The sequence below is a fragment of the Labrus bergylta genome, chromosome 16 (assembly GCF_963930695.1).
Source record: "Labrus bergylta chromosome 16, fLabBer1.1, whole genome shotgun sequence".
NCBI classification, from domain to species: domain Eukaryota; kingdom Metazoa; phylum Chordata; class Actinopteri; order Labriformes; family Labridae; genus Labrus; species Labrus bergylta.
The window spans coordinates 1,068,008-1,084,043 of NC_089210.1; the positions used below are offsets into that span (position 1 = coordinate 1,068,008).

A 16,036-nucleotide genomic window follows, 5' to 3' on the forward strand; every position below is an offset into this window, starting at 1 on the left:
GGGGCGCTCAAGTCTTTCTGCCTCCCTGTTCTGCTTCATTATGTGCTTGCATGTAGTGAACACTCAGTGAAAAAAGAAACCCCCCACACCTTCTGACAACTTTATTTACAATCTTGTTTTCACATTAAAACAGTATGTACAAGACACACACACACACAGACAGAGACAGAGACAGAGAGAGAGAGAGAGAGAGAGAGAGGTCAATGATAACATGAACAAAGAACAGACAGCAGCAGTGAAGGAAGAATACAGTTTAGATTAGAGGCATCTGAAAGTCATCTAGAAATTGAAAGTGCTCTGGGTTTCTCCGATACTGAAAGCGTAAGCGTCCTCGGTCACTTCTGGGGCCACGCTCTGCACCTCCTCCTCCTTAAAACAAATACACAAAAGGTTAGGATGGTCTTTAAAAAAAAAAGAAGTGTTCATTTTAAACTCAACTCTAAGATGTCGAAAGAAACTCACCTCATCTGAGAAGTATTTCTCGATCAGGTTCAGCGATGCTTTGTAAATCATCTCGTTCTCGTGCGCCTGCAGAGCCTCGATCTTGTCCAGTCCTCCGCACTCTTCAATCATCAGACTCAGTTTGTCCGACTCGCCGATCTTATCCCCGGCCTGAAATGAAAACACAGATCAGCCGTGCTGCCTCCTCCAATCACACATAATAGAACAGAATGACTTCATTGATCCCAAACTGGGACGTTGTGGTGTTACAGCAGCAGGTTATCAAATAAAACAATATAAGAATAGATACATAAATAAGCACTTGGAGATGAATACATCAAGGATTTAACATTCCTACTGGACGGACACACACACACGCACGCACGCACGCACGCACGCACGCACGCACGCACGCACGCACGCACGCACGCACGCTTGGAGGCAAGAGATCACAAAGTAAATTCAAATTTTCCTACGACCCTGAACTCACCATGAAGATGTTGGTGATGGCGTCCAGGATGACGAGGACAGTCTTGCTGTCTTTGGAGGAGAGCAGATTCAGAAGAGGTTCGAGCACGTTGGCTTGAACGAGGTAGACCACCTGCTGAACGGTGCCCCCGCTGGTGAAGTTTGTAATCGCCCACACGGCCTCTTTCTGAGTTTTGTAGTCACCCTGAAGAGAGAGAGAAAGAACGATGAGCTACATGGTCATACGCTCATATGGATCCCTTCAGGAGTCTGATACAGGCCACATAGAAGAATCAGTGAAAAAAAACATCAGAGCAGAGCATCAAGACGTGCAAACTGAAACCTACCCGCTTAAGCAAATCGACCATGTAATGGACGAGGCCCGCGTTGATGACCTCCTGGATTTGTCCGTCCTTCCCTGCTGTGATGTTGGACAGAGTCCAGGCCGCCTCCTTCTGGATGTTGGGCTTTTTGTGGCGCAGCAGCCCGGGGAACATCTTCAGGGCGCCGGCGTCCAGCACCGCCTGAGTCTGCTCATCCGTACCAGTCACGATGTTTCCGATGGCTCGCAGTGATGGCGTCTAAAGGGAAGAAGAGAAGGACATGGATTTGTCAGATTTATTTTCTTTAAATGTTTTCAGAAACTTCTGCAACTTGGGTTCCCCTGCTTCAATATAATGAAGAAACAAACTAAACTAATTACGATCTAAAAATGAGTGGCCTCCTTTGGAGCGGCAGGAAGTGAAGTCCCGGCGGGGTGGGGGGGGGGGGTATTTGAGAATTGTTTTATCCTTTTTTGTTGTTGCTGTTGTTCATTTAGTGTTACTCACTACACCTGTTGACTTGTACGTTTGCCTGTTATTTTCAATTTTCTTAATTTAAAAGGAGGAAAATATCTGTAATATTGAATGTTTTATTATTGCTACCTCAATAAAAAATATTCAAACTAAAACTTCTGCACCACATTCTCTCAGCTTTTGAGCTTCCCGCCCCGAGAGTGATGTCAGCAAAGCAGCCGCTGTAAAAACGCGGTCGATGTTCGAGTCTTCACGTACCACGACAGGCAGCTCCTCGAAGCCCAGCAGCGTCACCAGACGAGGGATCAAGCCGGTTTGGACCACCACCTCGATGCGATCATTGGAGCCGTCCGTCAGGTACGACACAGCCCAGCAGGCGTCGGCCAACACCTCCGGGTCCTCACAGTGAAGCAGACGGATGAGGGAAGGCATCATCTGCTGGATGGCGGCGATGGGAGGGGAGGGGTTCTTGTTGCGACAGAGGTTTGACAGCGTCCAGGTGATGTTTCTCAGGTAGCCAGGCTGCAAAGAAAGCAGGTACCAGAGAAGATTAGAGTAAGGCAAGATTATTTATAGAGCCTCGTTCACACAACTCAAAGTGCTTTACAGAGTTTAAAAAGTAAACAGAACATTTCTAAAGGTCACTTTATAAAAGGCCCCGTGTCCACCTAGCGTTTCTCTGGGTGCAGAAAAGCGCTGGCTGTGCACTCGGGAATCCTTGTGTGAAGCGTTTGAGCACCAAGAAGAAAAAAGAAAAAAAAATCTAATTTAGGACTTCGAAAGGATGAGTGGGAACCCTGATTATATACAATAAAAGGGTTAGGGTTATGACCGCTTGTCAATGACGACAACGATGAAAAAGATCCAAGTTTAAAAAGCTTCAGTACTTTTTGATACTGGCTATCATTAAAATAAAAGATTTGACAACCCGATTCTAAACTACACTTTATGGAGCCTTTAACTTGGTAAATATTCCAGCAGGACCTGAAGTGTATCCATGTTGAATCCTTATGACTAATATCCAATCTTAATTGTTAAAATCAAACAACACTGCTTAGAGCTAACCCCCTGATTCTGAAGCCTTTTGTTGAGTCAGGGTGCCCTCGTGTGGCTAAAAGGAGAATGCGTGCATAAGGCTACATAAAGAAGATGGTTTTCAGATGTCATATGATCAAATACTTACGTTAAAGACGGAGAAGTCAGGGACGGCCAGCAGGCTCAGCAGAGGCTCCACAGCTCCGTGCTTGATGACTCTGTCTCTCAGCGGTGACCCATCACCTGAAAACAACAAATCATGTGTTTAAAATCAGGAAACTTCACTTACTCATCACCACTAAAGGAGATATTCAGTGTCTTACCAGCGATGTTTCCCAGAGCCCAGATCGCCTGCTCGCTGATGTGCTGGTGGGGGGATGTGACCAGGCTGATGAACGCAGGAATGGCCCCGCCCTCGACCACAGCAGCCGTCTGATCGGACGTCCCAGAGGCGATGTTGGTGAGCGCCCAGGACGCCTCGAACTGCATGGGAGGGCAGTCGAAGAGCCCCAGGAAGGCGACAAACTTGGGGATCAATCCGGCGCTGATCATCTGGTTGATGGGAGGGTGTTTGTCACGGGACAGCAGCTTCCTGAGAGCAGGACGGGACAATAAGCATGAGTTGTCGTGGTAGGAACTAATATTTTAAATAAGCAATATTCAGATACCTCCCCCCTCCCACTTCTTTTTACTGATTCTGAGCCACAAGTTTCTGCTGATACCAAGGACGCCTCTATTACACGTTTTATTAAAGAAATATGAGGTGGAGAAGCAACATGGCTGACATGTCAGTACAGGAAAAACCTTAAAACAGTGAAATCAAAGTTCTTCAGGGGATGTTTATTACCGTGCAGCCTGTGTGGCCTGGAGCTGGGACTCTGGGTTATCGCTGTTCACTCCTGTGAGAATCTCTTCAACCGTCCACTGCCGAGCGGCCTGTCAAAGGTCACAATAAGTCAGTACACAGGATTATTTTTAGGCTTTTTGTGCCTTTACTGTAGAGACAGGAGAGTGGATAGAGTCGGACATCAGGGAGAGAGACAGTGAGGGTGGGGGATGACATGCGGGAAAGACGCCACATGTCAGATTTCAACCCAGGGTGCCTGCTTGGAAGACTATGACCTCCATACATGGGGGTGCACATAGTAACCACTAGGCCACCGCGCCCCAATGACATCAGAGTTGGTTCACATTGTTTAAAGCCAAATTTCAGACGTTGAAGACCCAAAGAAAGAAAAGCAATACCATTTTTACAGCGCATGCGTTAAGTGCTTTCAGGGTTTCATGTGAGCTTTGATTCCTATTGAACCAATTTAAAAAGAAAGTGGTTTTAAATCTTGAAATTTGCCTCATGATCTTTATGGGTTTGTTACAAGCCGACTTAACAGCCGTGGAGCGTCATGTAAACTAACAAATCCACACACAAGTAATAATAAAAACTTCCATTTAATCAAATTTGTTCTGCAAGAATAAGTCTTACTTTGCTAGCCTCTCACTCAAAATCCAAACTACGTGGTCTGTCCAATTACAATCCCCTAGCAACCTAAAATAATAAAACTATCTGAGTATTTGACTGAACAGGAATTTAATTCAGTATTCAAACAAAGTGGTATCTAAAATGTAAGACCTCTCACAAGTAAAACTGAGACTTTTTAAGACCTTAAAGTAATTTAGATGAGTGGGAACCCTGGTCATAGACAACAGAAGGTGTACCTGGCAGTTTTGGGTCCTTTCCTGCAGAGGAGAGGTCGCTTCATCCGGACATGACGACACATTCCTCCTTTTGAAAATCTGATCGTCTTTCTTCGCCTTCCGGAGCTCCACGTTCACTTCCACTCTCCTGCGCCGGAGCTCCTGTTTCAGTGAAACACAAAACAATGTGTTAAAGATCATCAACATGTCGACACGGTTTAAATCTCAAAAATAACTTCATAACAATACAATAAAAAAACTCACATTGGCGTCTCTGCCTTTGTTCTTGAACTGGTTCAGACGAACGACGTTTTCAGACATTTTCAAGTTGAAGAGTTTAGCAGCGGTAGAAATCTGGTTTAGTGGTGGTTTCTCCTGCAGGAAGAGTTTTAAAAATAAACAGGTCAACTTTAACTTCAAGGCTGCCTCGTGACACCGCAGCTAAATGACGTTCACGTCAGAGTTAGCTCCTCTCACAGCTAGCATCAATTTAGCAGTAAAAGTAGCGTAACTCAAAATGACGTGAAGCTAACACAGAAAATAATACAAAACTGTTATTTATCAAGTAGAAAAAGAAACTCTTATGATATAGAAACACATAAGCAGAGGACACATGCTCACCTACTTGTGGCTCAGAGGTTGTGGTTCGCAGAAAGTGCCGCACAGACCTTTAAATTTCTGCTACAAAGCCTCCTGATTGGCCTGTTCGAGCGGAGCGCATCCAACCGCCGACTCTCATTGGGCTGTTTAAAAAAATGTCACCACGCACGGGAAGTGACGCAACTACACTGAACTATCGCGAGAGTAGAACTTGTTTGGTTTGAATCTGATTCAAGGACGGGTTTTTTTTTTATTTTTTTGCAGTTTTCAGAGTTTTATTCACTTAATATTTATAAGGAATAAACTTCTCTACAATCAGGGGGTTCCGATTAAATATTTAAGTGACGTACACAAAGTGAATATGAAAACGTTTTTATGGGCTTTTGGTTCATGTGAAACGTTGTACCCTGTGTTAAAAACTTGTTTATCTACAGTAAAACCATATTGCTTGATCATAATTAATGAAATCTGCACAACTTAATTATTGTTCTGATATGTATACACAAATATGTCAATTTTCTCCTGCCCTCCCGCCACATAACACACAGACCCCTCATCCAATCCAGTCAGAGAACATCACAGTAGATTGTTCTGCTTTGTATTGGAATTGAGAATTTTCTGTTTTTAAAACAAAAACAAATGCACTGCAAGATATCTGTGCTGTAAATCATGCACATTATCATACCTGTGTGCATGATTTACAGCCTTCTGTAATCGGGCCCCTCCCCTTTGGACTCGTCTACCAGTCAGGGTCCAGGAGGCAGACACACTGTACTAACCAGAGGCACTGCTTGTCAACAGGCAAGGCAGGCAACCTGCTGCTATGGACTGGACGCCCCCCCAACATTGTACCTCTAAATCAGGGGTGGGCAACTGGCAGCCTGTGGGCCACATGCGGCCCCCCATCAACCCTCAACGTGGCCCTCAGGTCAATATTTACATATCAATTAATTGGAAACATGAAGAAAACATAACTAAATCTGCCATGAAATCATGAAAACCAGAAATATGTCCATAATAATATTTGATCACTGCTGTATGTTGAGTTAAATTTGAGACATAATTGACAGTAATCGTTTTTGTATACTACAATTTGGCCCCCTGGCGGTGAGAATTAAATGAATGTTGCTGTTGCCCATCCCTGCTCTAAATCTATCTTATTCATTGTTATTCCTCTCTTTCGTCTTTATCCTTCTTCTTGCATCTCCCTCTATCCCTCTATCCAAGCCCAGCAATGTTTCAGCAGATGGCTGTTCAACATGAGTCTGGTTCTGCCTCTTAAAATACATTTTCCCTCTCCTCTGTAATGTGGTAAGGATCTTTCTGTATCAAAACACCACGTCAAATTCCTCGTGCTGTGTGTACTTCATCATTTTTGAAGCCTGATTAAGTTTCCCGACAACATTCCCACGTCTGACAAGTAAAGGAAGAAGTGATCAGTCTTTTGCATTTTATTAAGTTCCATATACATCAATATTTCTTCAGATGTAATACAAAAAAAAGAAAAAGAAATCCAGTCGAAATCTGACATTTTTTTACAAACAGGGCAGGAACGTTGAAATACATTGTTTTATCCTTCTCAGTCAGTTGTCACTACTGCAGAGCACATCGTTTAGAAGAGCTTATTACTGTCCGTTCACGAGGTTATACAAGGTCGAGCGAGCAGACTACTGGTGTCCACACATTTAGTACAAGTGTCTCTCATGCCACTTCAGACGGAACAACGAGCGGAAATGGAAGAACAAAAAAAAACTTGAATCCTTGATGCTTTATGCTCGGTCCAACTCAGTATGTGAATTGCTGTTTGTCATTGGACATGATGACCACGGGGGGGAACAAAAAGAAAGACTGAGTTTAAGAAGTTAAGAAAGTGGAATTATGAGAGCTCTTTGAGAGTCTTTTCTCCGAGGTAAACTTTCTTCTGAGACACCTCAGCTGTTCGCGTTCCTCAGTGCGGCGGTCCCACTGATGAAGACGGGGGGGCGGGGGGGGGGGTGTCCGTGAAAAGGTCCCTCAAGACGGCGGCTCTGCCCTCAACGCTTTGTGTGTGAGAGCAGCAGAGCCGGCCGCAGCAGGCGATCAGAGGAGCGGATCCCCCCCAAACGTGGGACGAGGCAGAGAGTCTGTCAGTTCAGAAAAGCCATTTTTTTCTTGGCAAGTGCATTTTGTTTGAGCAATGAGCGGCGCTTTTTTTTAAGAGGCCGAGGAACACTGTAGCTTGTTGTTATGAGACCTACAGAGTGCGGAGAGAGGGGAAAGGTGAGAGCACTTTGCATTGTTGGTCGTAAAAAACCTCGACAGACAGACAGACGAACAGAGAGAGAGACAGGCAGAGAGAGAGAGAGACACAGAGAGAGAGGGAGAGAGAGAGACAGGCAGAGAGGAGGATCCTGCAGCCATGTTGATGTACAAAGTGAGGTGACTCTGTGAAGCCGGGAGCAGAGCGAGGTCAGATCCTTCCCTCTTTCTTGAACACTTTAGTCTCATAAAACAACTCCTAAAATAACTCGCCTCATAATTTTGTAAAACATTCAAACACAGATTCAGATATATCTTACAAGCACTGTACATGATTAAAAAGTATGTACATTCAAGGACAAAACCACCGTAACATCCAGCTAGACTCAAACTTCAAATGGGTGAAACAGGCAAAAAACAGTCTCATAAATATCTCTCTAATAAAATACGCTGATTTATATTTCGTCTCTTTTCTAGTAAAGTGAGCACCGGAACGCGACGTCCAACAGAAAAAGGAAGGGACTAAAATGCTTTAAAACATCCGAGCTGCTGCGATGGAAACAGTGAACACATCAACATGGCCGCCGTTTGAAGCTGAATGTCAAAGAAGTTACATGGTTGGCGTTGACATGAAAGCACAGTCGGTGTGTGTGTGTGTGTGTGTGTGTGTGTGTGTGTGTGTGTGTGTGTGTGTGTGTGTGTGTGTGAGTGTGTGTTTATGACTCCTGTCTTTGGTCGTGATTATTTCGGCTGTTTTGGAAATTTAAAATAAAGTTTCCATGACATAATTATTAGAGACCCCCAGCTTCCAGTCCAGACTCCTGCTAGACTGGCCCCCTTTAAGAATCTGACAATCTGCAAGAAAGAAGAGAATGGGATGGAATAAATCAAACGAGCATGCAGCAAAGATGAACACACACAAATGCAACATGAAACAGATGTTACACTAAGACAACCGCCGCAGTGTCTCAATGTTCGGCGGCCATGTTGGTCTTAGTGTAACAGTGAGATACTTAAAAACAGCTTCAACACGTGCAACAGGGAGACACGGTGAGCGACAGGGAAATGCAGAACTGAGGAGATTTAAAAAATAAATAATAATGGTGGCCGAAACTTTTGAAAACATGAAGCAGCAGCAGCAGCAGCAGAGAGGACAGAGGAGGAGCGCCCGAGCTCACCTGCCCGCTTTGAAACCTTTCAGCTTCTGTACAAAGAAGGCTTCGAGCACCTCGGCGCACTGAAAGAAGGGCGTGTCGTTGGGGTTGTAGTAGCGGCAGTTGTCGAAGATTTTGGTCACGTCGGCCACGAACTCGGTGAGCTTGTGGTAGTGCCGCTTCTGCAGACGGGTTTCCATCGTGGAGAAGTCTGCGAGGAGGCGGAGTCAGAGAAGAGTCACAACATTTAAGATCTTATTTCTGTTAACATCACAGTTCAGATCAGTATCATGCAGAACCAGAAACTAAATGATGCACTTCAAGTCGACTGCTGGGGCAGGACGCTAAGGCACAGTCGAGATGGCGTCTTGAGGAAGACAAAGGTCGATGGCGAGGACTTCGATTCTTACCCATCGGCTCCTTGATTACGCGATAATAATCTGGTGCATCGTGGGGATCCACTGGTTCAAGGAAGGGCCACGCCATTTTGTGAGTCTGTTAAAATGAACGAGAAGACAATTTAAAAACATTTCAACCGATTATCCCAAAACTAGGAACGGCATGTTCACAGGTTGGACCCAACAGACGCCTCAGGGTGTCAGATAATGAGGCGCAGAGAACAGAAACATTTAAATAGTGAAGCTGTGTGTGTGTATGTGTGTGTGTGTGTGTGTGTGTGTGTGTGTGTGTGTGTGTGTGTGTGTGTGTGTGTGTGTGTGTGTGTGTGTGTGTGTGTGTGTGTGTGTGTGTGTGTGTGTGTGTGTGTGTGTGTGTGTGTGTGTGTGTGTGTGTGTGTGTGTGTGTGTGTGTGTGTGTGTGTGTGTGTGTGTGTGTGGTGACCAGCTGAGTCAGGCAGCACGACTCGATAGACGACGGTCTGAACATCACACCTTTCCCTGCAGGCTGAATGCTCGACTAGCGGACTGTAGCTAACAGGAGAGCTAACTCCACAGAGTGAAAACAGCTGGAACTAAAAGAGCGACAGAGCTGCACAGAAACTGAATGTTTAAGACTTCACTGAACACGAGAGACCCCCAACACCACCACCACCACCACGGGGTCCAGGGCCTTCAGCTGCTCCGCCACCACCTCTGGAACTCCCTCCCACCACAAATCTGTAATATCGACTCTCTCTCCATTTTTAAATCACATCTCAAAACATCTTTTTAAACCGGCTGATCATTCTCCACCCGGTCTCATAACTCCTTCACATCCTGTACATTTGTGTTTTTAATGTTCATTTTATCGTTGTGTTGTTACTTTGTTGCTCTGTGAGGTGACCTTGAGAGTTTTGAAAGTTTTTATAGTTCTTATTAACTTCAGACTGCTTCTTATATTCTGGATTTTAAATAAAAAGTGGAAATGTAAAAGTGTTTGTGTCATGCAGAAGTTTCATACCTGTAACGAGCGTAATATTCTTTTCAAGCCCTCGTTGTCTTTGTCGGTGAGCGGCGTGAGGACCGTCATGGCGTCTTCTGTCGACTGACACTGCGGGCAGACGTACACGTCGATGTGAGTGGCCTCGCTCTGCAGGATGCCCACGCAGCGCCCGTGGTACCAGTTCTGACAGCGGTCGCAGCCGATGTAAAACCTGCGTGTGAAACATGAGAATTACCTTAGTGAGAAACAGGAAGTGAGTGGCGGCGGTGAGTCACGAGCGTTTCAGAGGAAGGCCGTACTGTGACTCGTCGTATGGCGTCCGGCAGATGCAGTACAGCTCCTCGTTGCTTCCTCCCTCCTGACCGCGTTTGCAGTCGTTGCACACAAAGTCCTCCAGCTTCTTCGCCTCCTTCTCCGTGATGCCGACACACGCGCCGTGGAACCAGTTAGAGCACAGGTCGCACCCGATGTAGAACCTGAGAGAAACACAATCTTTTGATTTCTGCCACGCTGAGTAACGTGAATGCTGAACTGTTCTTTATGCGTTACGTTAACGACCACTGGACTTTAAAACATTTATCTTCCTTACATGCAATTCTTTTTTTTTTTTCAGACTTCAATAAATAGATTTGTAAAGATCGTTTATTTAAACTTTTTCTAACTTCTAACTTTCTAGTTCAGAAAATATGATTTTTTGGGGATTCAGCACCCAGATGTTTTTGTTGAAAGTGAGTTGAGCATGTTTTTGTTACACACACTAAGATTTTTTTTTCTCATAGTCCACTACACTGCTCCTACATTACACCTTTTGTACAGTCTGTGTTTTTTATATTTGACATTTTTAAATTCTATTTTATATTTTGTAATATCTTATTCTGTATTATTTAAGTTGTTGTTAGTTCTGCTTTATTTCCTTGTTAATTGTTTAGCACCAATACACCAAGTCAAATTCCTTGTATGTGTAAATGTACTTGGCAATAAACCCCGATTCTGATTCTGATTGTGATTGTGATTCCGACGTGTGCGAGTCTTAAATGTGTCCTCGATAACTTACTTGGACTCGTCGTACGGCGTCTTGCAGATACAGTACAGCTTGCTGTCTTTCTTGTGGTCCTTCGAGGCAGAAGAGGGCTTCTTCTTCTTCTTGTGTTTTGACGAGCTTGAATCTCGGTCCTTGTCCCCCTCCGCCTCTCCATCCTTGTCTCTGTCTCGCTCTCGGTCTCGATGTCTGTCCCGCTCCTGCTCTCTCTCCTTCTCCCTCTCTCGCTCCCCGTCTCGCTCCTTCTCTCGCTCTCTGTTTCTGTCTCGCTCCTTTTCCCGGTCCCTCTTCTTGTCTTTGTCGTGGTGCCGGTCCCGGTCTCTGTCTCTGTTTCTGTCTCTCTCCTCCTCTCTCTTCCGTTTGTGGGACGAGGACGGCGAGGTGTGGGTGCTCTGAGAGGAATGTGTGGAGTGTGAGGAGGGGGGGTGGGAGGAGGAGGAGTGGGAGGAGGCAGCGGCGGCGGCGGCGGCGGCAGCAGCCTTGACTGTTGCTGCGGCGGCCTGAGTGATCGCAGCTCGGGCTTTCTCCTTCTCTCTCTGCAGCTTCGCTATGTCTCGCCTCAGCTCCTCCTGAGAACCCAGACGTGAAGCGGGAAAGATTAGAGCCCAGCGTGATGCTAAATAAACAAACAGTGGTCTCAGGTAAAAGCAGACGCAGGCTCACCTGTACTTGCAGCTGCAGCTCCTTGTCCAGCAGCGCCCTCTTCTTCAGGATCTCCGCCTTCAGCTGCTCTTTGTGTTTGTACAGCAGCGCCGTCAGCTTGGTGGCGTTCTGTTTGGAGCGTTTCTGCTCCACCACCTCCTCCTTCTTCCTCTTCTTAGCCGCCTGCTTCTCGTCCTTCTCAATCTTGTCGAGTATGAACTTCATCACCTGGTTGCACACGATCATTCTGGGAGGGGAGTAAATGAACATTTATTCTCTACACACAATGTTTTATGTCAGTAATAGAAGGAAGGAAATGTTGGCAGGAAATATCTGCAAACTACAACGGAGGATTAGGGCCGTGTTAAGATTATTATTATTTTTTTCAATTTTGAGAATACTCGTAAATTTACGAGTTTAATCTTGTAAATTTACGTCTCCAGCAGCCGGTCCAGCTCCTCTCAGCCCTGCAGAGATTAAACTTTATTCTCGTGAATTTATGACTTTTCGTGAATTTACGACTTTCTCGTGAATTTACAACTTTTCATGAATTTATGACTTTATTCTCTGATGACAACTGTAAACGCTGATTTTCCTCGTACAGCGTGAGCTCTGAGGTCGTGCCCAACATTCAGCTCGTACAGTGGAAGCCGACGTTCCACTACAACTTTTCTACAATCGTACAGCGTGCGTCGGGCTTTATACATCGACAGCGAGCATGGAGAGAAATGCAGTAAATGCTCTAAAATCCTTAAATGGACATCATGCTGTGATGAATATTTCCCAAACCTCTGGTTCTCCTCTCGCTCGGCTGCAGCCTGACTCTTCTTCTGCTTCAGCTGCTCTGCCGTCGCGTTCTGCTTCGCTAACACCTGAAGAGTCAGAAACTGGAGGTAAACATTTACAGAATCTAAACGATGTGAGATCTTCATCGTGCTGAATCAAAACGTTTGAGTCTCACCGGTTTCTGGATGCCGTCTCCGGGACTCACAGTCTGATCTTTGTGTTCTTTTTTAGCCTCCGGGTGTTTCTTCTTCTTTGGTTTTGGTTGTTGTTGTATTTGTTGTAGTTGTTGTTGTTGCTGCTGCTGCTGTTGTTGTTGCTGCTGCTGCTGTTGTTGTTGTTGTTGTTGTTGCTGCTGCTGCTGTTGCTGTTGCTGTTGCTGCTGTTGTTGTTGTTGTTGTTGTTGTTGTTGTTGTTGCTGCTGCTGCTGCTGCTGCTGCTGTTGTTGTTGTTGTTGTTGTTGTTGCATCCTCTGCAGCTGCTCCTGGACGCTCGCCGGCGCCTGTATCGTCACCATGTTCTGGATCTGGTGAGCTTGGATCTGCCCCCCTGTCTGCTGGATCTGGATCGGCAACTGCAGTTTGATCTGCTGGGGCATGGCGCCCCCCTGCTGCTGGGCCTGGGCCTGGATCTGGGCTTGGATTTGAGCAGCGACGTGGGGGGGCAGGGCTGAGAGGAGCTGGACCGGCTGCTGGAGACCTGGAACGGTGATGAGCTGGTGCCTGATCGGGGACTGGACCTGAATCTGAGGCTGCGTTTGGACCTGTGTTTGGTTCTGAGGAGTGAACTGGACCTGGAGTTTGGCCTGGACTTGGGGTTGAGCTTGGACCTGAAGCTGCTGAGGTGACTGGACCTGAAACTGGGGCTGGGTTTGGACCTGTGACTGAGCGTGGACCTGGGGTTGGGCTTGGACCTGAAGCTGCTGCTGCTGAATCTGGGTCTGCTGCGGGGACTGGACCTGAAACTGGGGCTGAGTCTGGACCTGGGGTTGCTGCAGGGTCTGAGGCTGTGGGTGAATCTGGCTCTGCTGCTGGAACTGGACCTGAACTTGGGGATGGACCTGAGACTGAACCTGGGGCTGAGGTTGGACTCTCGACTGGAGCTGAAGCTGGGACTGGGCTGGGACCTGGACCATGGTTTGGTTTTGGGGCTGAAACTGTGCCTGAGGTGGATTTTGAAGGGCGGGCCGTACTTGGGTTTGCGGCTCGAACTGAACTCGGACCTGGGGCTGGTTCTGGGTTTGTGCTTGGGCCTGAATCTGCTGGACTTGGCTGAAGGGTTGGACCTGAATCTGAGCACAGATCTGAGCCTGGCGCTGGGTTTGAGGCTGGATCTGGGGCTGGGGGGATCTCACTGTAGAGACCGGTACTCCCTTCATGTGAACCTGCACCGCTGAGACCGGACTCTGCATGGACATGACGCCCGGGTGCTGGACTTGAGGCAGAGGGTGGAGGGTTTGATGTGTAGAGACGGGTGGAGGGGCCGGTACGGGGGCCTGGGTAGGGGTCTGCAAAGGAGCTGCAGCCTGCTGAGCTGGACTCTGAGCCTGAGAGGAGGCTGAAGTCCAGACCTGAGGCTGAGCTGCTCTCTGCTCCATCAGAGCTGCAATAGGAAGAAAGAACGAGGTCAACCAATAACTCAAAACAGGAAGTTGATGACTTCATATAAATATGGACGACAGGTCAGCGCCCCTAAAGTGAAGCCAAAACATTTGGAACATTTGTTTACCTGGCACTGAAGGTGTCGTCGAGGTGGCTGTGACTGGTGTGACCACAGCGTTGGCCACAGCGGCGTGAAGAGGAACGGGAGCGGTGGTCTGGATCTGGGTTAACGCTCTGCCCGGGGAGGGGACGGGGATCTGGGTGGACACCACAGCTATAACGGGAGCCGAGACGGGAGCGAGAGCAGGGGTCGGGACGTGGACCGGCGAGGGAAGAGAGGCAGAAACAGGCATGGGGGCGGAGTAAGAGAGGCTGGAGACGGGGGCGAGAGCGGGGGCGGGAGCAGAGACCTGCACCTGGACCGGGGTCGAGTTAAAGCCAGGGGCGGGGCTGAAGGTCTGGAGGTGGTGCTGAGGCGTGGCCTGTCTTAGGGTAGGGGGTGATGCTGTAGTTTGCGTGTATGTGGGGAAGGAGCCGGGGGGGACTGTGGAGACTTGTGGCTGCAGCACGGCTGGGGGGGCAAAAACAGGTCTTGGGGAGGATAAAACCTGCGTGGAGTAGTGGGCTGAGACTTGAGGCGGAGCAGGAACAGGATTGGATATCTGAGCCTGTGCGGGGGCTGAAACCTGTGCGTGCATTGAGACTTGGGCAGTTGGAGTGGGGGCCGAGACCGGGGCTTGAATGGAGGCCAAACCTGGCATTTGCGTCGTGATGGGAACAGGGGCGGACATTTGAGTCTGGGCGAGGGTCGAGGGAGTCGTCTGGACTTGTGCAGGGGCTCTGACTTGAGCTGGTGGTGTTATTTGGGTTTGAGGCGGGGCGGGCTTGGTGGGGGTAGCAGCGGTGGATGCAGATGAGGAGGGGGGCACGGGGGTGAAGAGGAAGCGCTGGACCTGGCCGTTCGGCATGGCCGCCTGCATGAGCTGCTGACCAGGACCGGGGATCACTGTGACACCCTGTGGGATGATCTGCAGCTGGCCCTGGGTCTGACCCTGACCCTGGATCACCACCGTCAGACCTGGATTTCCACCCTGCAGCGGAGGAAAGAAGTGGATTTGGTTCATGTCAGTTTTCTTTACACAGCAGCACCAGAAAACCAGCTGCATGAGGTACAAAACTTCTATATTTTTATTAGTCAATTTATTGAACATGTTAAGAAAATACAAACACAAAATAAAAAGGAAAAAAACAAAACAAAAAATATATATATAATTAACTCAAATAATATAGTTCATGTTCAAAAGGGATAGGAAGAAGTTGAAAAATGTTCTGCTCCTACCCCTTCTTATTTTTGTGCATTATTATTCACAGAAACATAAAAATGTTTTCATCAATCAGTGGATGATGTTGGCCAAAACAAATTAAGTTTTTAGACAAAACAACAACAAAAATAATGGGAACAGATTAACCAAGACCATCAGCCAGGAAATAACCAAATAGAAAAACAGAAAGTTACTGCTCCAGCTCATATCTCTTCAATATTTGATTCCTGAAGAGTTTAGAAGATGTCAGGAAGAAATGACAAAAGAACAAAGAATATTTGAAATGAGAGCACGGGGTCTCTCTCTCACCTGAGCCCCCTGCGTGAGCTGCGTCAGCTGTGCCATCGTGAGTTTAACTTGACCCTGCTGTGGTCTGGGGGTCTGGGGGGCGGCTGCAGGTGACTGTCCAGGTGCTGCTGTGGCTGGAGGACCTGCTGCTCTCTGAGCCGCAGGAGTAGAAGCGCTCATGGGTGTTGGTCCAGACTGACCCGGGCCCATCGGGGCCACAGCCTGCTGAGGTGTTCCTGCAGGAGACCACGATGGAGAAGAAATTTATTAGTTTAAAGGCTTCATATGTGATTTTTTTGATCCAGCAGATGTCGCCCTTGAGCACCAGCATGAAACCAAAACAACTGGCGCTGCATTGTTGTGTTAGCATGCTAATGCTAGTGATCTTTATTATGCTGGTATCTTCACACTGCATGTAAATTTACCTGAAATGAGCGTGATCTAGAAACACAGTTAAGCAGTGAGTACAGTATGTTATTCTTCTTTTCTCTAGTCCCTCAATTAAACAACTTTTATACACGAGGGGAGGAGTCAGCCGGCTGTCCCGACGATGTAA

At 47.2% G+C, this 16,036-nt stretch overlaps 2 protein-coding genes across 2 annotated transcripts in view; both read right to left on the bottom strand.

Moving 5' to 3' along the window:
• Positions 1-86: 86 nt before the first annotated feature.
• Positions 87-5,074, bottom strand: kpna2 (karyopherin alpha 2 (RAG cohort 1, importin alpha 1)). Its single transcript, XM_020656742.3, has 11 exons — positions 5,055-5,074; positions 4,698-4,808; positions 4,455-4,595; positions 3,589-3,677; positions 3,065-3,333; positions 2,890-2,984; positions 1,965-2,228; positions 1,257-1,490; positions 932-1,114; positions 463-612; positions 87-369 (listed from the first exon to the last, which is right to left on the bottom strand). Exons 2-11 carry the CDS (start codon positions 4,752-4,754, stop codon positions 280-282), a joined length of 1,572 nt encoding a protein of 523 aa, XP_020512398.1. The 5' UTR covers positions 4,755-4,808; positions 5,055-5,074; the 3' UTR covers positions 87-279.
• Positions 5,075-6,469: 1,395 nt separating this feature from the next.
• Positions 6,470-16,036, bottom strand: part of bptf (bromodomain PHD finger transcription factor) — a 28,288-nt gene continuing 18,721 nt past the window's right edge. The window contains exons 22-32 of the mRNA XM_065964417.1: positions 15,502-15,716; positions 13,998-14,961; positions 12,448-13,871; positions 12,276-12,358; positions 11,508-11,733; positions 10,860-11,413; positions 10,105-10,281; positions 9,824-10,016; positions 8,836-8,920; positions 8,450-8,636; positions 6,470-7,266 (exon numbers count right to left, since the gene is read on the bottom strand). Of these exons, the coding sequence (XP_065820489.1) occupies positions 7,227-7,266; positions 8,450-8,636; positions 8,836-8,920; positions 9,824-10,016; positions 10,105-10,281; positions 10,860-11,413; positions 11,508-11,733; positions 12,276-12,358; positions 12,448-13,871; positions 13,998-14,961; positions 15,502-15,716 (4,148 nt within the window). The 3' untranslated portion in view covers positions 6,470-7,226. The remainder of the gene's footprint in view (positions 7,267-8,449; positions 8,637-8,835; positions 8,921-9,823; positions 10,017-10,104; positions 10,282-10,859; positions 11,414-11,507; positions 11,734-12,275; positions 12,359-12,447; positions 13,872-13,997; positions 14,962-15,501; positions 15,717-16,036) is intronic.